Below are 18,776 nucleotides of genomic sequence, written 5' to 3'. Positions count from 1 at the left end.
ACATTGAAACAGTTTTCTTACAAAATAAAATCCTCTGCTCCACCCTTTTCTCCTATAAACCTCATATGAGTTTTGCCACCTTGTGGCTGCAATGTTGCCACACTATTTCCTACATTTTCTTCTTTCATCCTATAGTTAAGGTTTAAAAGCAGTATTGGTAAAAGTGAATCTTGAAGTCCATTTGCACTGCACAGCTGAGCACTTTGTGGAGGTAGCTAGGCTAGCTCTGTGCTGGTTTATGGACCAGAAACAGTTCACCCTTACTGGTACAGTAAAATGGGGTGAGACACTTAAATCCTAACAAACCTTTCTACTAGTGCAACAATACTGCTGCCAGCATGGATTTGCGTGCAGGTATCAGGCATGCTGTTCTGTACACACATAACTCATCAGTTCCTAAAAATCTCAGCAGCAATTCATGACAACACTTTCTTCAAGTCCACTTTGAACACTTACACAATCTTAGCATGAGCTCTGGAACTAGTGACAGGAGCCAGGAAAAGTTCCCCATCCACAGAAGGAAGGTCATCAATGTAGACTGCTTCACCAGTGGCGTGCTTTATCCCAGACTGGTGCATAACGGGCCGTCCTACAGGGTCCTGGGGAGACTGGCTTGGATCTACATCCTGAACAGTCAGAAACATACACCCAGCACCCCCAGGTAAGGAAAAAAACCAGTCCTGTTACTCTTACAGTGATCAGAAAATCGGGTGAATGAACAACTGCTCATACAATCATCTTCTGGTTCAATATTGAAAGAGATGGGGCTGCAGGAGGTGACTGCTACTCCTGGGGATTTCATTCTCCTCTTTTCTTCTCTTATGGAACCTTCAGAGAGTCCCACACAGGGTTGTTTATTTGGGTTTTTTTCCTTAATTATTTACATCAAAGTGACAAAACCAGCATTTTTTCAAAAGACATTTTCCTCCCTTACTGAATAGTGTAATGAAGCTTTGATAATTTTCTGAATTATTCTCAAAAAATTCTGCTCTGAATGTTACCAGTGTCAGGTGGTTTACTATGAGCTATATGCAATGGTTTCTAAGATTTGTCTTCCTCACTGAAAGAGTACAACTGATCACATAAATCAGTGAGAAAATACTGCCTAAATATTTTCTTCCCAATTATTTCCTTGCACTTGTGTATGAATTTAGTGTCTTATTAATCTTACTTTGCTATTTTTTAAATTAATACAGCATTTCCAGTTAAATCTGCCACGTGAACTAATGTTGCAAACTTCCAGAACACCTTTCCAATTTTTGTGTTAGTATTCATGCTAACTTTTTGCCTTTTCTACATTTAGAATTAGTTAATTGCTTATGACTTAAAATGTTTTTACTTCTAAAGCTTCTAGCACACAAGTGTTCAGGCTACACACTTCTGCTTCCTGCACTGTCTGGCACACTGTCTGCTATTGGCACAAAGTCAAGAATGACCACTCTTTGCTTGACTGCCTGAAGTTCCTCAAATGGATGTCTCAGCCAAACCACTTCAACATTTCCACCACAGAATGACAACGTATTTGCATTTCAGGATAAGCATTCTTTTTGTTCATCTTAATAATGTCCAAATGAAAGAGTGCAGACAAAAAATATGGCCTTACAAAATCTAAATAGAAATTTAAAGTGGAAAATCTCAGATTTTCTGGGTTTCTAAATTTCTATTGCTCAGTGCCAATTGATCTGAGTATCAAATTGTTTCAATTTCTGATGTTCAGTCACTTTATTAGAGATGGGGAATAAACTGGGGAGAAGTCACAGAAATAGTCCCCTTGATCCTGGCTCCTCTAAATGCTTCTTGCCCTTGTAATTTTAAAAATAATAACAACTCTGAAGGAAATTTAATGTAACAATTTGAACAAATATGAAGAATTTAAAGCAAGTGTTTTTCTAGGGAATATCTAAAAATTAAAAGAAAAACAAGTATTTACCTATATTTCATTTGAATTTTTCTTTAGGTTTCCAAAAGTTGGTATTTTAACTTGTGTACTGTGGGTGTCAAAATATTAAAAATCCTTGCAGGTGTTTCCACCATGAACTATTTATACGGTGAGCTCAGAAAATACCAAATGTGTTCTTTGCTGCTCTCTACTGTTGATTTAGGACAACTTGCTTGTGTTAATTTGAGCACACAATCATCACACACCATCTTGATTCCTAAATCTACAGTAAGAGCCCCTGAGGATCTTGAAACAACAATACTATAGCTATGCTACAGTGTATATATATACTATACCTGGGCTTTCCAATTTTTTTTTTTTTGTTTTTAAAATTTCTCTCTAACTGGTTAGTACACTGCAATAAACCAATTTTGCGCAGTCTGACAATGGAGTTTGCTTAGCATATTTATCTTCAAAGCACTGTCTAGAAGAAGTGAGTATACCCCTGAATCTATTTTTATAAACAAGGCTTCTCCAAATGAGATACAGTTAAAATCAACCACTAAAAGCATATTGCTTCCAGTCCTTTGGAAAATCTGAACCTGACCTTCACACCGTAGCTCATGTTAGAACTGTGACTTTTTACCTAGTCTTATAAAGCACAAAACAATGTCAGAATGAAATCACTTGCCTGATATATTTGGATACTCTGGGGCATTCTGGTTTTGAAATCTTGTAGGACACTCCCATACTCCACAGGTATGCCTGGATAATGGCAAGAATCCTGAAAAAGAAGTGAATTACTACTAAAACTCACATTTTGAACATTACAATTAGAAAAGCCAACAATCAAAATCAAGCACAAAATCTTTACACAGGAAATGCTTTCCAGGGTCAAACTAGAAAGGCCTAAAACAACAATCTGAAAACAATGTTGAGGTTTTAGGTGTCACTAAATAATATTCAAAAATGCATTAGATTCAACAAATATACTTTTTAAAGTAAGTAACATCAAGTAGGGACAGACAGAAGAGCTTTGTTTTGAGGTCTGATCAAAAATGGCTCAGAATCACTCCTGGTACTCAACAATTACCTATAATGTTGATTTAGAGGAAAGAGCTCAAGGTAACAGAAGAAAAGTGTTAAAGGAATATTTTTCTCTGTAAGAATATATTTAAGACAAAAATAAAAAAAGTAAATTACCCTAGAACGTCTTGACAAGTGAAACTTTAGTGTCCTCATCTCCCAGTCAACAGCTTATACAAGAAGGAGGGTTGGTTTAGTATCTACAGCTTTTTTCCAAAGCCTTTATTTCTATTTCATCTATTTGTGTTTTGACAAATAGTAAATACAAAAGAGTAAATACAAAAGAGTAAGATCTTTTGTATATTGCCTTTGGGTCTGGGAGCTTGCTGCTGGTATGTTGTTGTATTAATATAGCTGAAATGTCTTTTAAAGCCTTATGTCCAAGGTAAAGATATCTGAGCATCTAAAAGTTAAATGGGCATCCCTCTGTCAGCCTCTTTGGGAGTTAAACACTTAGGTTATTGAGTAGCTCCAAACACCAAAGACAATGATTTAGCACACTGCACAAATTGCAAGCAAGAACACCCCTTTTATTTGCTTGCACAAGAGCAGACATGGGGAACACCTGGTTTGCTCAGCCTGGAGGAGAGTCAAGGGAGACCTCACTGAGGTCTTCAACATCCTCACAAGGGAAAGTGGAGGGGCAGGTATCAGCCTCTTCACTCTGCTGACCACTGAGAGCACTGGAGGAAATGGCATGAAGTCGGGAGGGGAGAGCTTTAGGTTGCACATCAGGAAGAGATTTTTCACCCGGAGAGTGTTTGAGCACTGGAAAAAGCTCCCCAGAGCAGTGGTCACAGCTCCTAGCCTGAGTTCAAAAAGCATTTGGACAATGCTATCAGGCACATGGTGGGACTCCTGTGGTGTCCTGTGCAGGCCAGGAGTGGGACTCCATGGTCCTGATGGGTCTCCTGTAACTCAGTACATTCCATGATTTTATGATCTACTTTACCATTGCCTTCAATGACTGCGATACTTCCAGGAAAAACCTGTAGAAGAAACTGACCATCAACGTTTTCTTATAGTCTACATTTTCATCACCAGCTGAGCCTGGAAGAGCAATTTCCTTAAGGACAAGTCTGCATGCTTCATCCAACATTTGTTCATTCCAGTGTCTGTCAGGAAGAATAATAGATACAATCAGACCAGGACTAATAAAAAATAAATACCAATTGCAGTAATTTATGTGTACCATTGACCACAGACATACTCCTGATCAGAATTAAGTCAAAATATTGTTTCTAATAATGTCTGCAATTTTTAAAATGGTGTAGATCAATGTTGCTCACAGAGCTGAACTCCCATAAGCAAACTGAATTAAGTGCTCTGCCAGCATTTTTAAATAAACAAATGCATAAATAAACCCTATTACAGCTTTAAAGCTGCTTTAGCAGTCTTACTGATTCTCACCATATTGCAGATACTATCCCATATTTGAAAAAAAGTAGACATAGATGCAAAATGTAGATACTTCCAAGGGATCTAATTAGCTGTTACATTTTCTGAAAGCACGCTCTTCCTCAAGTAACTCAACACCGTTAATTCTATATAGCTACACGGCTACAGATACCAAAATATTAAGTCTGCTAGACTAAATTTAATAATGTTAAGCATCAAAAAATAGTGAACGCTTCAACTAAAGAAACAGTTGCATATTAAATAGCAACAAAAGGCAACAGGGGCTTCATTTAGTGCTACTTTTTTGCTGCTTGAATTTGCAATTTTTTTCCTCCAAAACTTTGAAAAGTGCTGCAAAGTGAGAGGTAAAGTCAGGGACTAATTCCAGAGATTACTGAGACCTTGTAGATGAAGATATGTTGAAAAGGTGAAGACCTGACTTGTGCTTCTAACTTTATTTGGCACATCTACTGTTCTCAAACTTTGTATCTTTTAGAGACAAACTGAAGGACTCAAGAACACTGATGAGAGGATTATCAAATGTATGGGGTACAGAGTAATTTACTCATCCTTGGGTTTAGGTGCACAACTGACTGATGTATACCTCACCCACTTATCTCACAGGCCATCTCTTATCTCTCTGCATAATTCACACTGGAGTTGCACTTAACGTGCAAACTCCAAAATGTAACAATCCTGAAAAGTCATCATTAAGGCTTGATCATTCACTTGAACATACAAGACATCAGTCAGGCAAATGAAATCTTTCTGTACTTTCGTGTCACAAGGAACATGAACCTGAGCTTTCAAAGTTCAGGTTCATGTTTGCTCAGACACACAAGACAAAGAAATTTTACCTTCCAGTAAGTGTCCAACAGGTTTGTTTTGCACAGACTGTTGTTGAGACAGCACCTCCATAGAAAATGCTTAGATCCTTTATAATGTCTGTACCTTCTTCAAAAAGGACCCTCATCCCAGCAGTGGTTATCGGAAGAGCATTTTCCCGTCTTGGTGCTTGTCGAAATGCAGAGATGTACTCCCCCTGAGCAAGATTACAGAAATGCAGACATGTAAGAATCTGAAAGTAGATTTTGTTATTGTGCTATGAGAAGCAAGAGAACAGAAAATTAAGAGCACAAATTCAACTTCCTGAGTATTCAAGACCATGTATTTTCTTCTCTTGACCTTTCAGTAGATTTAGCATCTTTGATTTTCTAGCAGCTCATACACAATCCTCCATCACCTACACAATTCAGATGACCTAGATTTTTCATGGTAGATAACAGGAAGACAGGGATTTTGTGGGGCTGTATTTATAACAAGACCATAAGTTTAGAGGCTTCAAGGTATTGCCAAACTTCAGTATTCATATAAGATAACCCATAATTCTCTTCTAAGATCCCATATCCACTCTTGCAAACCCAGTATCAGTTAAAGACTATTATTCAGTTCAGCAACATTTATGGAACCACCATATGCACATATCCAATCTTATCCCATTTTAAAGAAAAATCCTCAGGAGATGACAATGCGTTGCGAATTTGATGCCAGTCATATCACAGGTGAGCAGCCTGCTTTGGTGAGAACAATGGCAACTTGTCCAAGACCCCTTTCCACAGGGGATCTAGACAATTGCTATTTCCCTCATCATTTTAGGGCAAACTTTTTTTCTGAATATTACTCTTTATGTAGCATTGCCAGCTACCTGCTGAGTTGCGTTTTTTGGCTGAAACTGGGAGATAGTATGGCACTGAAATGAATAAATGTAAGGAATTCAGAAAGTGAGCAGTAACAGTGCTAGTTTAAACAGACGAATTATGCCCCTTCTTGCTCTTTATTTCATAGCCTTTAATTCTGCATAAAGCAAATCTAAATAAACTAATAACTTACCTTCCTAGAATAGGGAATATGGATAGAGACTAAGATCTCTTCTGGTGTAATGGTATTGTTACCAACTCCATCTGCAAAAATATCACTCACAGGAATCTGTCGCCTTTGCCCTAAAAAAAAACAAACCCAAAAAACTCAAATCCAGAAAATTCCCTACAATTGTGCAATTAACACAATATCAATAGTATTTTAATTGGCAAGAAATACCTGCTGCCTTCCTGAATAAATAAACACTACAGAGATTACATAAAAAACTATGAGTGATATGTTCCATAAATTCAAATGGTTGCTCCATCTTCCATAACATCACAATACCAGATTCCTAAAAAAAGTACTCAGAGGTCAATCCCCATTCTATAATCCTCCCTTCCAATACTGCCATGATGATTCCACCCTCAACCCTATCAACTTATTCCAGATCTCTGCAGCTGCTGTCATAACTACCTTTCAGTCTAAAACATACAAAATGAGGAAGCAAACTGAGTGGTAAAGAACTGCTGCAAAAGTAGAATGTTATTAGGAAGGTGGGGCTTTTGTTGTTTAGGTTTTGGGTTAATTTCTTTTTTTCTTTGTTTGCTTTTCCCCTGAGATTCTGAGCATTTCTAGGAGTCCAGAAAGGAATAAAAGCTATTGCTCTTTCCTTTCTCTTTTTGATATTTTGTTCTGAAAGTGAACATATTTGTTATTCTGTGATGGATATTATGAAAGTTCAAATTCTCAGAAGGGAAGATGATAAAATTCTGCAAGGAACCTAAATCTCTAAGAGCCCTTTGAACATTTAAATGCTACAGAGACAGGCTATCTCCTCCTACCTTTTGAAGCCAGATTGAGCATGCAGTTGCTGGCTGCCAGAACAGGATTCAAGTCTGATGTTGATTTTCTACTTATGATGTTTCCACCAAATGACTTGAAAAAATAAAGAAGTTTATGTTACTTTTCTCTGTAATCATCATATTAAGTGACAATATGAGATGCAAATCATATGTACATTTTTACGTATTGAAAGCTACAAAAAGAGGTATTGATAGAAAATTCATGGCAAAATCAAAATTAAAAATGCAAGTTCTACATGTGGTCAGGACCAATTACACATTTGTTACAATTTTTTCAAATAGTAATTGCAAGTAATTCCCAACATACAGCAACATTTCTTATCTGTTCTCCGCCCAGAGTTCTCAATTGCTGCAAGACAGCACAGAAAACCCTTGTCTTCTCTTCAGGGAACTTGGCAATTGCATTTGTCAAGATGTCTTTCACTAGAGAGAGGCTGCAGGCAGCTCCCAGAGTTAACCCTGTAACCAAAAGATTATGAAAGTGTAATGTGTGCATTGCTTTATTGCCTGGGTTTTAAAGCGACTTCAGACTGTAGAGTTATGACAGCTCACGGGAGCTAAGGCAGGTAAAAGGAGAGGAGCCTTTGCATTTTAAAGGAATTGGAACCTTTATTTCAGGAGACTGAGGGTAAAATCTCTAGAAATTATGAAACAGAACTAATACCTCACCTCCTCTGCTGAAAGGGAAATCCCTTCTGTGCTTCCAGCTGCACATCCCAACTGCTTCCCTTCCACCTTGCTTTGACTGAGTAAACATTTAGGAGACATCACACAAAGGTGAGTCAGCTTCAAAATGCTTTCAATAGACTTCCTATTCCAAAGCATGACTTCCATCCTAATTTCATCTTCCTTTGCATATGTACCTGCTTGTTATTCTTCTAAGGTGGGGGTAGGTAGCATTGGCAGCAAAAACCCAAACAGTCCTAACAATGAAGACAGTATCATTTTTCCCACTAGAAAGAGAACTCATATGCATTTACTTCAGAAGCTTTTTTTTGAAAGATTATACTTCTGATTTTTTTGTAAATGGTACACAGTTCCCTTCTATTAAAAATAATTATTTACATAATAAATGAATGTTTTCAATGAATACTGGGATTCAATTAAATGTATAAATGAAAATAGAAATAAATTTAATGCATTTTAATTAAGCAAAGCAATATTAAATTTTGTGTATTTAAAAAAATTAATCAAAACATATTTTGCATTTAAATCTGATTAAAGAGAGGAAATGCTATTTCTGGCTGACAAACTAAACTGCATACCTCTTGTTTTAGGACTAGTAAGTCTCACCTTCAAATACCTAGGTTTTATTTACACACTTTAAAGAAGGAATAAGAATTCTCCCAGCTTCTTTTCAATTCCTAGCTACTTTTCAGCAAAGAATAAACTAGTCTTTGAATAGAACTGGATGACTGACCAGAAATAAAATAGAGATCCTAAATGCAATGACAGAACTATCAAACACAGCTTATCACTTAAGAAAAAAGTGGCTTTCAGGCATATAGCAAGTAATTCATCAGATATGACTTTCCTTGAAAATTTGGCTATAAGCTAGTACAAGGTAATTTTTATTCAATTACTTTAGACTATTATAGTAAGTTGAGACCTGTTCTGGTTGTAGTTTTAATCCACCAGAAAGGATTTAAAACCCAAAACCTAGTCTAACTAAAAAAAAAAATCTCCATGCTTATTATAAACATGTAAGTTGAGGTACAACATTTTTAACCTATTATAATTCATGCTGTTATGATTGAGAACAAGATTAGTCAATGCATATCAGTGATGCCAGTTTAATCACAGCCTTTTTTCTAATGTAACCAAGCATGCCACATGCTAACTCTCCCTGTGGTTCTGTAAGGATCTCTCTGCTATTCAGCAGTCACAGAGCAAATCCTGCATGACTGATCACCAGAACCAGTATTGCCAGAATAATCACCCTTGCACTAAGGCCCAAGATAATATTGCTGGGCAGCTCTGCACTGAGTCAGGAAGACAAAACCCTCCTGCACTGTGTTGCTGGCAACAGCCCCTTGACCTGGGAAACAGCCAAGCATGCTCAGGGAATGAGTTGCTCAGCACTCTGGAATGGTGCAGCATTCCTTACTGCAAAGAAATCTACTTTGGAAAAAAGTAATGTTTACTGACCATCATTTGTGTATTTCAGCACATTCAGATCAGGGATCCTTGCAGGAGCAATAAGAAATGGATGGAACACACCTCTGAACTTCATGTCAGGTCCTACAAGATAGGAATAGACGCAGACAAAAAGCCTTTCTGTAACGACAGCTCCCACATACTGGAACGTAAGCTTAGGGATGAAGATGCAGAAAGAACCACAAACGTAGCCCCAGTCCTCTCATGCACACTGGAACTAAAGCAACAGGAGCTGTTCTGATCACATACATACCCACACTGGTGTTCCCAACTACAAGAGGTGCTTTAGGGTAGGTGGCTTTCAGATCCAGCAGTTCATCCAAGCTTACGGGAGAAATCCATGTTACTCGCTCCCCACGAAAAACCAGAGTTCTTTTTGGTTGATTTTCTGCCATTCTCTGATGGAGAAACACAGCAGATTTAAATATTTGGACATACAGACAGAAGGAAGGTCTAATAGACAACAGACTGAAAGTCAAAAATGTTCTTAAACAACAGCAATTCTACACAATCCTTTAAAATTGGATAAAAAGGGGACAGAAATGTTATGTTGGCTAATGTTTGCACAATGATGAAAGTCGAGACTGTGTGGGTGAAAGGTCTTCAAGTAATTCCAGTGGGCTAATAAACAAGAATGATAATAAACAGTCTCCTAGCAAAAGATGTAGGGATAGAGCCTGCAATTGCTAAAACTGTTTAAAAAGTGATTAAAAAATACTTAGTAGTAGATCTTGGAGAGCACCAATGGCACTGACAGCAGCATCCCCTTCTAGATTATGCATACACTTAAGTGTCTCTGGCTGTTCTAGCACTGATCACTTGGAAATAGCTTGTGAACCAGTGCTGGTACAAACACACAGTAAAGAACTCCTGTCCTGCAGTCATCAGTCTTTCTCCAGAAGCAGTCAGCTAACTACAGAATCTGGCTTTGAATCTCTACAATGGTAATAAAGTAAAACAAACAGCATTCAGTTTTTCTAGGGCAAATATGCTGTCAATAATTAAGGATGCCTAGCGCTTTCAATTCCAGCTGTTTATATCTTTGGCATGCCTTAATCACAGGGGCTAAACACTCTCTGATCTGGGTGGCCATCTGAGAACAGACTAACACAACTATTAAGCCACAAACTGTTTTCCAATGTTAAAAATTGTTTGCCATTCAGTTTGCTGTGAAGTATTTTTATCTTCAGCTGCTGGACTGAAAATTCAGTTTAAGTTGCTTCTTTATCTTCTCACCTGATATCTAACTCTGCAGCTTCATTTTCCCAATATGACTTTTTATTTGGTATGCGAATATTCGATAAGCTTACTGGGCAAAAAAACAACAAGGAGTATAATAACATTAAAATGTTCTGACATTTCTTCTGATGAATTACTGCTAAGCAGGACTTAGGAATTAATTCTGAACAGAGCAACAAATAGTCTATAAGCAGCAAAAGGTACCATTAGTTCTGGAGGGAAGATAAGCTCCTGGGTGGGATCTAAGGGCTGGAATTCATCTGCTGAAAACAGGCTGGTGGACACCTTAAAAAGAAGACAAGCAAAGACCAAGAATTTTCTCTCATCATTAATTTCACAAAACAATAATAAAAGCAAAAGCAAAGCCAAACCAATAGACTGCCACTGAAGTTAGTAAAAAATTTAGTAATTTCATTATCATTTGGATTTGTTTTTAAATCACCATGCATCATTTGGAGGTGCTGAGGTGAAAGAAGTGTTCATAATATTTTCTTAAATGTTACTGCTAACACAAATGACAGTGCAGAAGCAAGCAACCGAAGGACTAAGGACAGGCTTCCTGTAGTTCTACTATAACAAAGTAGCTTCATGCCAACCTAAAGTACTGAAAACCCAAAGAGGTAGATCAGCTATTACTGAAAGAAAATTAAGAACAAGGTGAAATACTTGTATGGATAAGAGGTTTCACATAAAATCACAACCATAGCTCTAATTTTTAAGAGTGTATCAATTCTTCAGAGTCGAACCAGCAGTTTTCCTAAGATATCAGTACTCAGAGCATCACTGATCATTGATTTAAGCAAATTTCACATATGCCCTGATGTCTTTCACAACATAATTCTCACTGTATTGGTAAAGCTCGGACTATTAATAGTACTGACCCTGAAGAGCTGTTCAAATCTCAGCTCTGGAGACCCAAACGACCTTATACCAACTATCTGACACAGATAGTGCTATCAGAGCCCCCCCATACAAATTTACACATAGAATCCTCAATTTTTCAAAATATTTCCCAATTTCTTGTGAGGAATAATAAAATATCATATTTATTAAATACTATATGCAATATTCTTTCTCTAAGTTTTATATTGAAGCAGAGTCAGTAGTATATTTAAAACTTTACCTTCTCTTCATTGTCGAACAAATTATCTTCCTGATCCAAGCAACATTTTCCATTTGCTTTTCTTTGACAACAAATGGATTCCTAAAATAGGAAAATCCCATTAGTGACATACTGCCCAGAATGGCAATGAGTTAAAGCTCATAAGATAAGAGTGACTCTGTATTTCAATAAAGTTCAAGATGAAGTTGAATAACAAGCTGAATTAGAAGGATTAAGTGTTAAAGGAATGATATTAAAAATTATTTTAAGTCATCAAATGTTGACATCCTTAATACAAAATAATTCCCACTGTGTAGAATTCTTTTGACATTGTGAGAGCAGATGTAGATGGTCTGTATTGTTTCCTTTACCAACTGTTCACTCCCATTTCTCCTTGGTAGGTTTCTGACACATTGCAGTGCGTGATAAATTCTAAGAACGTGGACTGAAATTCTGCTTTTATTCATGCCAGTACTAACTCACAGTAAACCACATGGAGTTACTTCAGATTACTCCTCATAATCCAGTCTAGACACTATGTTCACTTCTGTTTATCAATTTTTCTAAGGGGTTTTTTACACCATTTACTCAGAATGACACCTTTAAACAGAGGGTCAGGGAAAATCTTGATGGCCTGTATATGCATATACACTGATGGCCCCAATCTAGCACTCCTATCACCAGTATTTCTTACCTTACAGAAGGTTTTACAGGCATCTAAGATTGGCCTGTATCCAGTACAGCGGCACAAGTTCCCTGAAGGAAGGAAATCAGTCAGAAAAGGTTTTGCTCTAAAGATGTGGCTTTAGAACATCATATATTTATGTGAGTCTTGTGTTTTTTAAGCTCAAGGAGAAGTGTCAGCTCTCAAAAATAAAAAATAGAACAGTGGCACAAGACTTAGGACCTTGCAGCTCCTGACAAAAAATGCTGTTGTTTCAAAGGGCGTATGAAATAGTTGAGATCTGCACTACAGTGAATACTGGCTCCAGGTCAGCAGGAGAATAAGAGATTGTACAGTATTTTTTACCCACTCAAAATATTGTTCTCTTTCCCCCTGACTTTTTTTCTAGAGGTGAAGGAAACTAACGTTACACCTTTAAACTCACCACACAGCAACAGGAAATGTCTTTGGCTCCACTGTGGCTCTGAGCACAACAGATGACAGAAGGCCATTTTACCTACAATAAATGCTCACACTTTCCCTCACTGCAGATAAGGCCAAGAGATGCAGACTATCTGTTTTAATCCTACTGCAAAGGGCCTGTCCTGCAAGGTTTATGACATTCTCAATACCAGGTATAAAGGGACCTTGGAGATGCTCAGATGCAGCTGCTTCTCCAATATGACATAATTTTTGCACATCTGATTTTAAGCATTTCAAAAGACACATATGGGGACGTTTTGAGCACCTGAAACAATCCACAGCTCTGTGTTTCATTTTCCAGGATAAAAGAATGACAGGGAATACAAGGCCTCCATCCAGCAGCAACTCTTCTAGAAAGCACAGCTTGTAAGAGTATATCTTCCATGCATGCAGACATGTATACTCACACAAACAAGTACTCACAAAGTACCTGAAGAAATGCTTCAGGAACACACCTGCAAACTAAAAAGTGGCAATATTTACCAGCCAGAGCTGCAATCATCTGCTCTGAAGTTGGTTCTGGGTGGTTTCTTAGCAAAGTGTATATGGACATCACCATTCCAGGTGTGCAGAACCCACACTGGGAGCCATGGCACTTGGCAAGTCTTTCCTGAAACGAAATACCACAAACAACACTCCTTCCAGCACTCATCTCCATTCTAATGAATGCTCTCTTAAATAGGTGATGCAATACAAAATGTTGCCTTGGTAATAAACCAGACTTTTACTTTAAAACATTTAAAACAATATCAAATGCAAATAATTATTTTGAGTGTGATGTTGATGCACATGTTACTAAAGAAGCTAAGTAACCTTCAGCAGACTTCTGTCTTTTTTGCACTTATACTAAAACATGAACCAAAGGGACACTGTCCAAGATGTGTCATTAGCCCAAAGAGAGCAAAGCCTGACCCACTCCAACAATCATCACGTATCAACTACTTGATCAGACTGTCAATATTAAAGTAAGTTCCATCATCAGCCTTCATCAATCAACCACCAGAAAACAACCCTGCCCTTTGTTGTCACTAAGCAGGGAAAACAACAATCTTATTAAATTCCCATGCCCTAAAAGCACTGTCACTAAATCCATTCCATCCAAAAAAGAAACAGTAATCTTCCTATACAGTATTACTGCACTCTCACCTGAACTGGATGAATCCTGGTTTTGGTACTTCCAATACCTTCCACTGTAGTCACTGCTGCACCATACAAGGAGCAAATGGGAAGCAAACATGCATTGGCTGAATAGTGTCTTTGAAACATAAAGGGGAATAAAGAACATGAATATTATTTTAATAAACAAGTCTGAGTATTATTTTTCGGTCAATCAGGACATAGCTCATACTTACATACAAAGCAGCCGCTATTAACATTTGCAATGAGAAGTGATCACTTTTTAGCTATGTCTCTTGAGTCCCATATAAAAGCACCTTATAAGGACAAGTCAACAGAATTTACATCTTCCTTAATACCTCAGCCTTTTCTAATTGCCCTCTTGTCTCGCTTGCCCACAAGGAATCTGTCAACTGTATTTTGAAGGAGAAAGGTAGGGAAAGGAAGATTGCTGTAGTCATCAGAAGAAAGTAAAGAATTACTGCTGCAAACTTATAATCAAAATTCCGATCCACAGGAAATTCTGATGTAAAATAAATACCATTGTTCCTATTTAGGAATAATGTTGCAGCATAAGCCACAGCATACCCTGCAGCTGAAAAGGCCATGATCCACAGCGTATCATCACACAATTCAGAAAGCTTCAACTCACAGAGTAACATCATACCACTTCAGAAGGCTTCAGGAGTATGCCCATACAGAGTAACATTATGTCACTTCAGAAGGCTGCAAGTGTCTGCCCTTCTTGCTCTTTAGCCCAGCCTTTTATCCCCTCATGTTGATACATTGCGCCTGTGTGCCCTCTGTTCCCTTTGGTGATTGGTCAGTGCCCCTGGGCACTCCAGCTCTAATTGCTTTTAATGCTGCTCACCTGACCTACACAGCTGTAGCCCATTGGGGATGAGGCTCAGGCTCAGCCCCACTCCCAATCACCACAAACTGTGCACCTACAGAGCAACACACCAAAATGAAAATTCTTCAAAGCATTTAATAATTTCAATAAAATTATTTAAAATTATTGAGTTTTAATACAGTTTAATTTTTTTCAGTAGTCTGCTTTAATTTTAGCTCTTTCATTAACTTTAAACATTTTCATTTGTGTTGCATTCCAACGTAATGTAACTGTACAAAAGGACAGCTGGAATGTTTTTTCCCCACCCAATAAACACTTCAGTGTACAATGACATATAACCATTTAACAATTTGATTGATGTTTTCTCAACTTAAAAGCAATTTATTCCAGTCTTTAGCTTAAGGACTCAAACTCCAGGTTTCAGTTCAAAATCTTTCTTTCTGTGGGTGGGATGTCAGGGATGGAGTTCAGTATTAAAGGGCTGGTAAGACTCACACTTGTGCCTGTGCCTACCCCACCTTCCCACCAATTGTATGACAGTATGCTGGTTTTGGCTGGGACAGAGTTAAATTTCTTCATAGTAGCTAGTTTGAAGCTGTGCTCTGGATTTGTGCTGGAAGCAGTGCTGATAACACAGGGGTGTTTAGTTACTGCAGAGCAGGGCTCACACAGAGTCAAGGCCTTTTCTGCCTCTCACCCCACCCCACCAATGAGGAGACTTTGGGAGACAACAAACTGGGAAGGACACAGCTGGGACAGCTGATGACCAGCTGATGACCCAAAATGACCAAATCATATTCCATGTCATGTGGCATCATGTGCAGCATATAGAACTGAGGGAAGAAGAAGAAAGGGTGGAAGTTTTGGAGTGATTGTGTTTGTCTTCTTAAGTAACCATCACAGATGATGGTGTCCCAGCAGTGACTGGACATCTGCCTGATGATGGGAAGTAGTGAGTAAATTGTCTACTTTGCTTTGTTTGCACAAGCAGCTTTTGCTTTATCTATTAAACTGTCTTTTCTCAACCCATGAATTTTCTCCTTCAGCATTCTGATTCTCGGCCCCATTCCACTGGGGGGAGTGAGTGAGCACCTGCACGGTTCTCAGTTACTAGCTGGACTTAAACCACCATACTGAGCTGCAGGTAGGAGCCACATTCCAGTGGTCAAGCCAAAGGATCTCAAATTAACGCCTCTTACGACCTCTTGCAGGGGCTATCAGTATTTATTTATAAATCATTTGAGTATGATAGTTCAGCAAATTTACAATACAGCTGAATCAACAGCAATTTTCCCAGCATTCTCCTTTTGGATTAAAGCGACCTTTCCTCCAGATACTTCTACTATTAAGTTCTACAACTCTGTTTTTAAGGTTTCATATCTGGAAATGGTATCAACAATCATAAATTTTTCTGCAGTTTCAAAATATTCTGTTGAGGATACCGTATCTTCTTTGAAGCTGGCTCATAAGTTGATACCATCACTGTGCAAGCACCACAACCACCTCCTCCACAGCCATACTTAGTTCCTGTAAGACAGACTGAAAATGCTGTCATTAGGGAAAATAATTATCTGGTTCCATTCTGGGCTTTATTCCACTCAAAGGCTTGAGACAACCTTTTTTCCTAAACTCCTAAGGAACACAGAATTTGTTTGGTATCAGCATATGTACTGGATTCTGTTCTATATTGGAATAAATTTTCAGTGAAAGCAAGATGGAAGCTAAGAAGTTACATGACCAAAATCCTCTTCCAAAGAAAACAGAAAACTTGATTATAATTTATTTTGGAAGAGGAGTAAGTTGTGACAGAAAAGGGAAGTGAAAATTACTTCTCCAAGTGAAAACTGGAAAGGAAGAAATATGTAATGGGCAAATCAGCTGTATATCTGAAATTCCAGTGGAACACTAAAACAAATTTCCCAGTTTCTCCCAGAAGGCCCATTTATAGACAGGATATTTGCCTTGCATCACATCTGAAGGATCACACTTCTGAGAGAAGTGCTCATTTCTGTTAATCTGGAACAGTGGCCAGTCTAAAACTGTGAATCAACAAACAGCTACTTTAATGTTCCAATGCCACCAAAAGAAGTTGCCTTTTTGCCCCACAAAATTCCAGCAGTCTCAGGTTTTCATCACAAGATCTCCCCTTTACTAGGAGAGAGACTATTACAAAGCCTGGGGACTTTTATTCTGTCAAGTTACTGACCCCTAGGTTTTTAAACTTCTTTATGAGGTGGGAGGGGAGGAACACAGACACATATTCATTGTGCCTGATGGCATAATTTATCTCTTTAAAAAGCCAGGCTAAAAATACAGCAGCTCAACTGAAGAATATTTGGATTAAGAAAGAGACATCATTTAGTGCAGTTGATTTATCTTAAAGCTATCACAACTTCCTTAATCTGGTAATTAAACCTTGAATTAAAATTTCTTAAATTTTACTTGAATAAGGCTTTCATGAGTGACTTTAGGGAACAGACAAGAAAAGGATACGCCTCTTTCGCAGATAAGCCAAGAGCATTTGTTCAGGATCAGCATTTTTCTCTATTATCTACAGCAAGAAAATAAAAACAAGGTTTAATTAAGAAACCAAGGCATTTCGTAATTCAGGGCACAGACTACATTCACACAAGGCCAGAAGAGAATCCTTCTCTGGTTCCCTCTCATAGTACTACACTAATTGCCAAACACCACAGGAGAATTTGGACTCCTGGAAACTCCTTTTCAGACACATACACTTCCAGAAAAGAAGAGTTAGGGCACCTAGCAAGTACTAAAAATAACTGGTGCTCAGTGAAATGTTATACTGAGGGAACTGACCTTTGGCCACACTAGAAATAAAAATGCAGAACTTTAAAGACAGCATAAAGAACTAACTAATGATTTGCAGATTTTAAAGTCTCCCTGGCACTCTAACATACTGGAATAAACATTTGAGGAAGTCTGCAAGGCTATCGGCAGTAGCGATTTCTTTTCTAGTTTTATTTATATTAACCTTCACTTGCTGTAAGAAACTGACAACAGAAATACCCACATTCTTAAACGAGTACAGAATTTCTTATTTGGTCACTTAGAATCAGCTAGTTCCTTACACTTGGTTTGGATCAACAACCAGTCCTAGCAATATTATCTTTACACTCAATAGTCCAAATCTGGGCACTAAAGTCTTGTTTGCAGTTGTGCCTCTGAAAACCTGACACCATCAAAGATGAGAAGGCAGACATCCAAGTGAAAAAAGGGGTTTGCTTACCAGCCAAGTTTGATACCCAGCTGAAAGTGTGTTTCACTTTGACACGCTTTTTCTCCCAAACATAGCAGAGCTAGCCAAAATGGGATGCAACCATCCAACCATCTTCCGGAGCTTTGTGTGAGGCTTCGGTTACACTCGTTCGAATAAATCTGGGAAGCCAAACCTATGCCCTTCGGGGTTGCTTCAGGCACAGCAGCCCCTCTCTCTCCGGCCTTTACTTACCTTCCTTCCATTCACATAGAACACGAGCTCCTGAGCCGCCGCGGCCCCTTGCTGCGCCATCGCTCGCAGCCCGCTACCAGAGCAGCTCGGAAAGCCGCGCAGCTGGACGCGCCTCGTTTTCCGGGGCGGGGCCGCGGGGCGGGCGCGGAGTGCGGGGCCGAGCCAGGCGGTAACACGGACATTGTTTCCAACAAATATTGATTTACTTCAGCTTTCTCAAGTGTAATTTAAGTGTTGAAAAACGAAGTCGTGCCTCGCACTTTCTCAAAGGACACAGGTGTTCTTGCAGAGCTAAACAGCAACGTTAACACTGTGCACTGTTATCGGGTTCTTATAATATCACCAAGAGTAATTTAAAATTGAGATAAAATCCAGCAATGTAGTGATCATGAGACCAATGTGATTTTTTTGCTATATTTGCATTCACAAAATAATCAGCAGTAAGGTTCAGGTATCAACCATTTGTAAGGGCTAGTTGTGCAGAAAAGGTCTTATAGAAAAAATACTTTCCTCTTTTTGTATAATCAAAATATATGGAATTACTTTCCTACAAAATTTCAATTAGATTAAGTAAACATGAGAAAAAACAAATTTAAAATTATAA

At 38.3% G+C, this 18,776-nt stretch overlaps 1 protein-coding gene across 2 annotated transcripts in view; it reads right to left on the bottom strand.

Moving 5' to 3' along the window:
• The window catches only part of AOX1 (aldehyde oxidase 1), a 39,582-nt gene extending 21,319 nt beyond the window's left edge, over positions 1–18,263 (bottom strand). For both annotated transcript variants that reach the window (XM_059475825.1, XM_059475824.1), the window contains exons 1-17: positions 18,173–18,263; positions 17,194–17,251; positions 16,143–16,239; positions 13,878–13,986; positions 13,215–13,341; positions 12,279–12,340; positions 11,606–11,686; positions 10,687–10,767; positions 9,497–9,641; positions 9,235–9,327; positions 7,394–7,545; positions 7,066–7,159; positions 6,254–6,363; positions 5,221–5,405; positions 3,918–4,080; positions 2,571–2,663; positions 457–626 (exon numbers count right to left, since the gene is read on the bottom strand). In XM_059475825.1, the coding sequence (XP_059331808.1) occupies positions 457–626; positions 2,571–2,663; positions 3,918–4,080; positions 5,221–5,405; positions 6,254–6,363; positions 7,066–7,159; positions 7,394–7,545; positions 9,235–9,327; positions 9,497–9,641; positions 10,687–10,767; positions 11,606–11,686; positions 12,279–12,340; positions 13,215–13,341; positions 13,878–13,986; positions 16,143–16,239; positions 17,194–17,251; positions 18,173–18,232 (1,880 nt within the window). In that variant the 5' untranslated portion in view covers positions 18,233–18,263. The remainder of the gene's footprint in view (positions 1–456; positions 627–2,570; positions 2,664–3,917; positions 4,081–5,220; positions 5,406–6,253; positions 6,364–7,065; positions 7,160–7,393; positions 7,546–9,234; positions 9,328–9,496; positions 9,642–10,686; positions 10,768–11,605; positions 11,687–12,278; positions 12,341–13,214; positions 13,342–13,877; positions 13,987–16,142; positions 16,240–17,193; positions 17,252–18,172) is intronic.
• Between the last annotated feature and the right edge of the window lie 513 nt (positions 18,264–18,776).

The sequence above is a fragment of the Ammospiza nelsoni genome, chromosome 7 (assembly GCF_027579445.1).
Source record: "Ammospiza nelsoni isolate bAmmNel1 chromosome 7, bAmmNel1.pri, whole genome shotgun sequence".
Classification (NCBI taxonomy): Eukaryota; Metazoa; Chordata; class Aves; order Passeriformes; family Passerellidae; genus Ammospiza; species Ammospiza nelsoni.
Note: the sequence above shows the minus strand (reverse complement) of the source record. Positions and strands in the feature narration are given on the sequence as shown.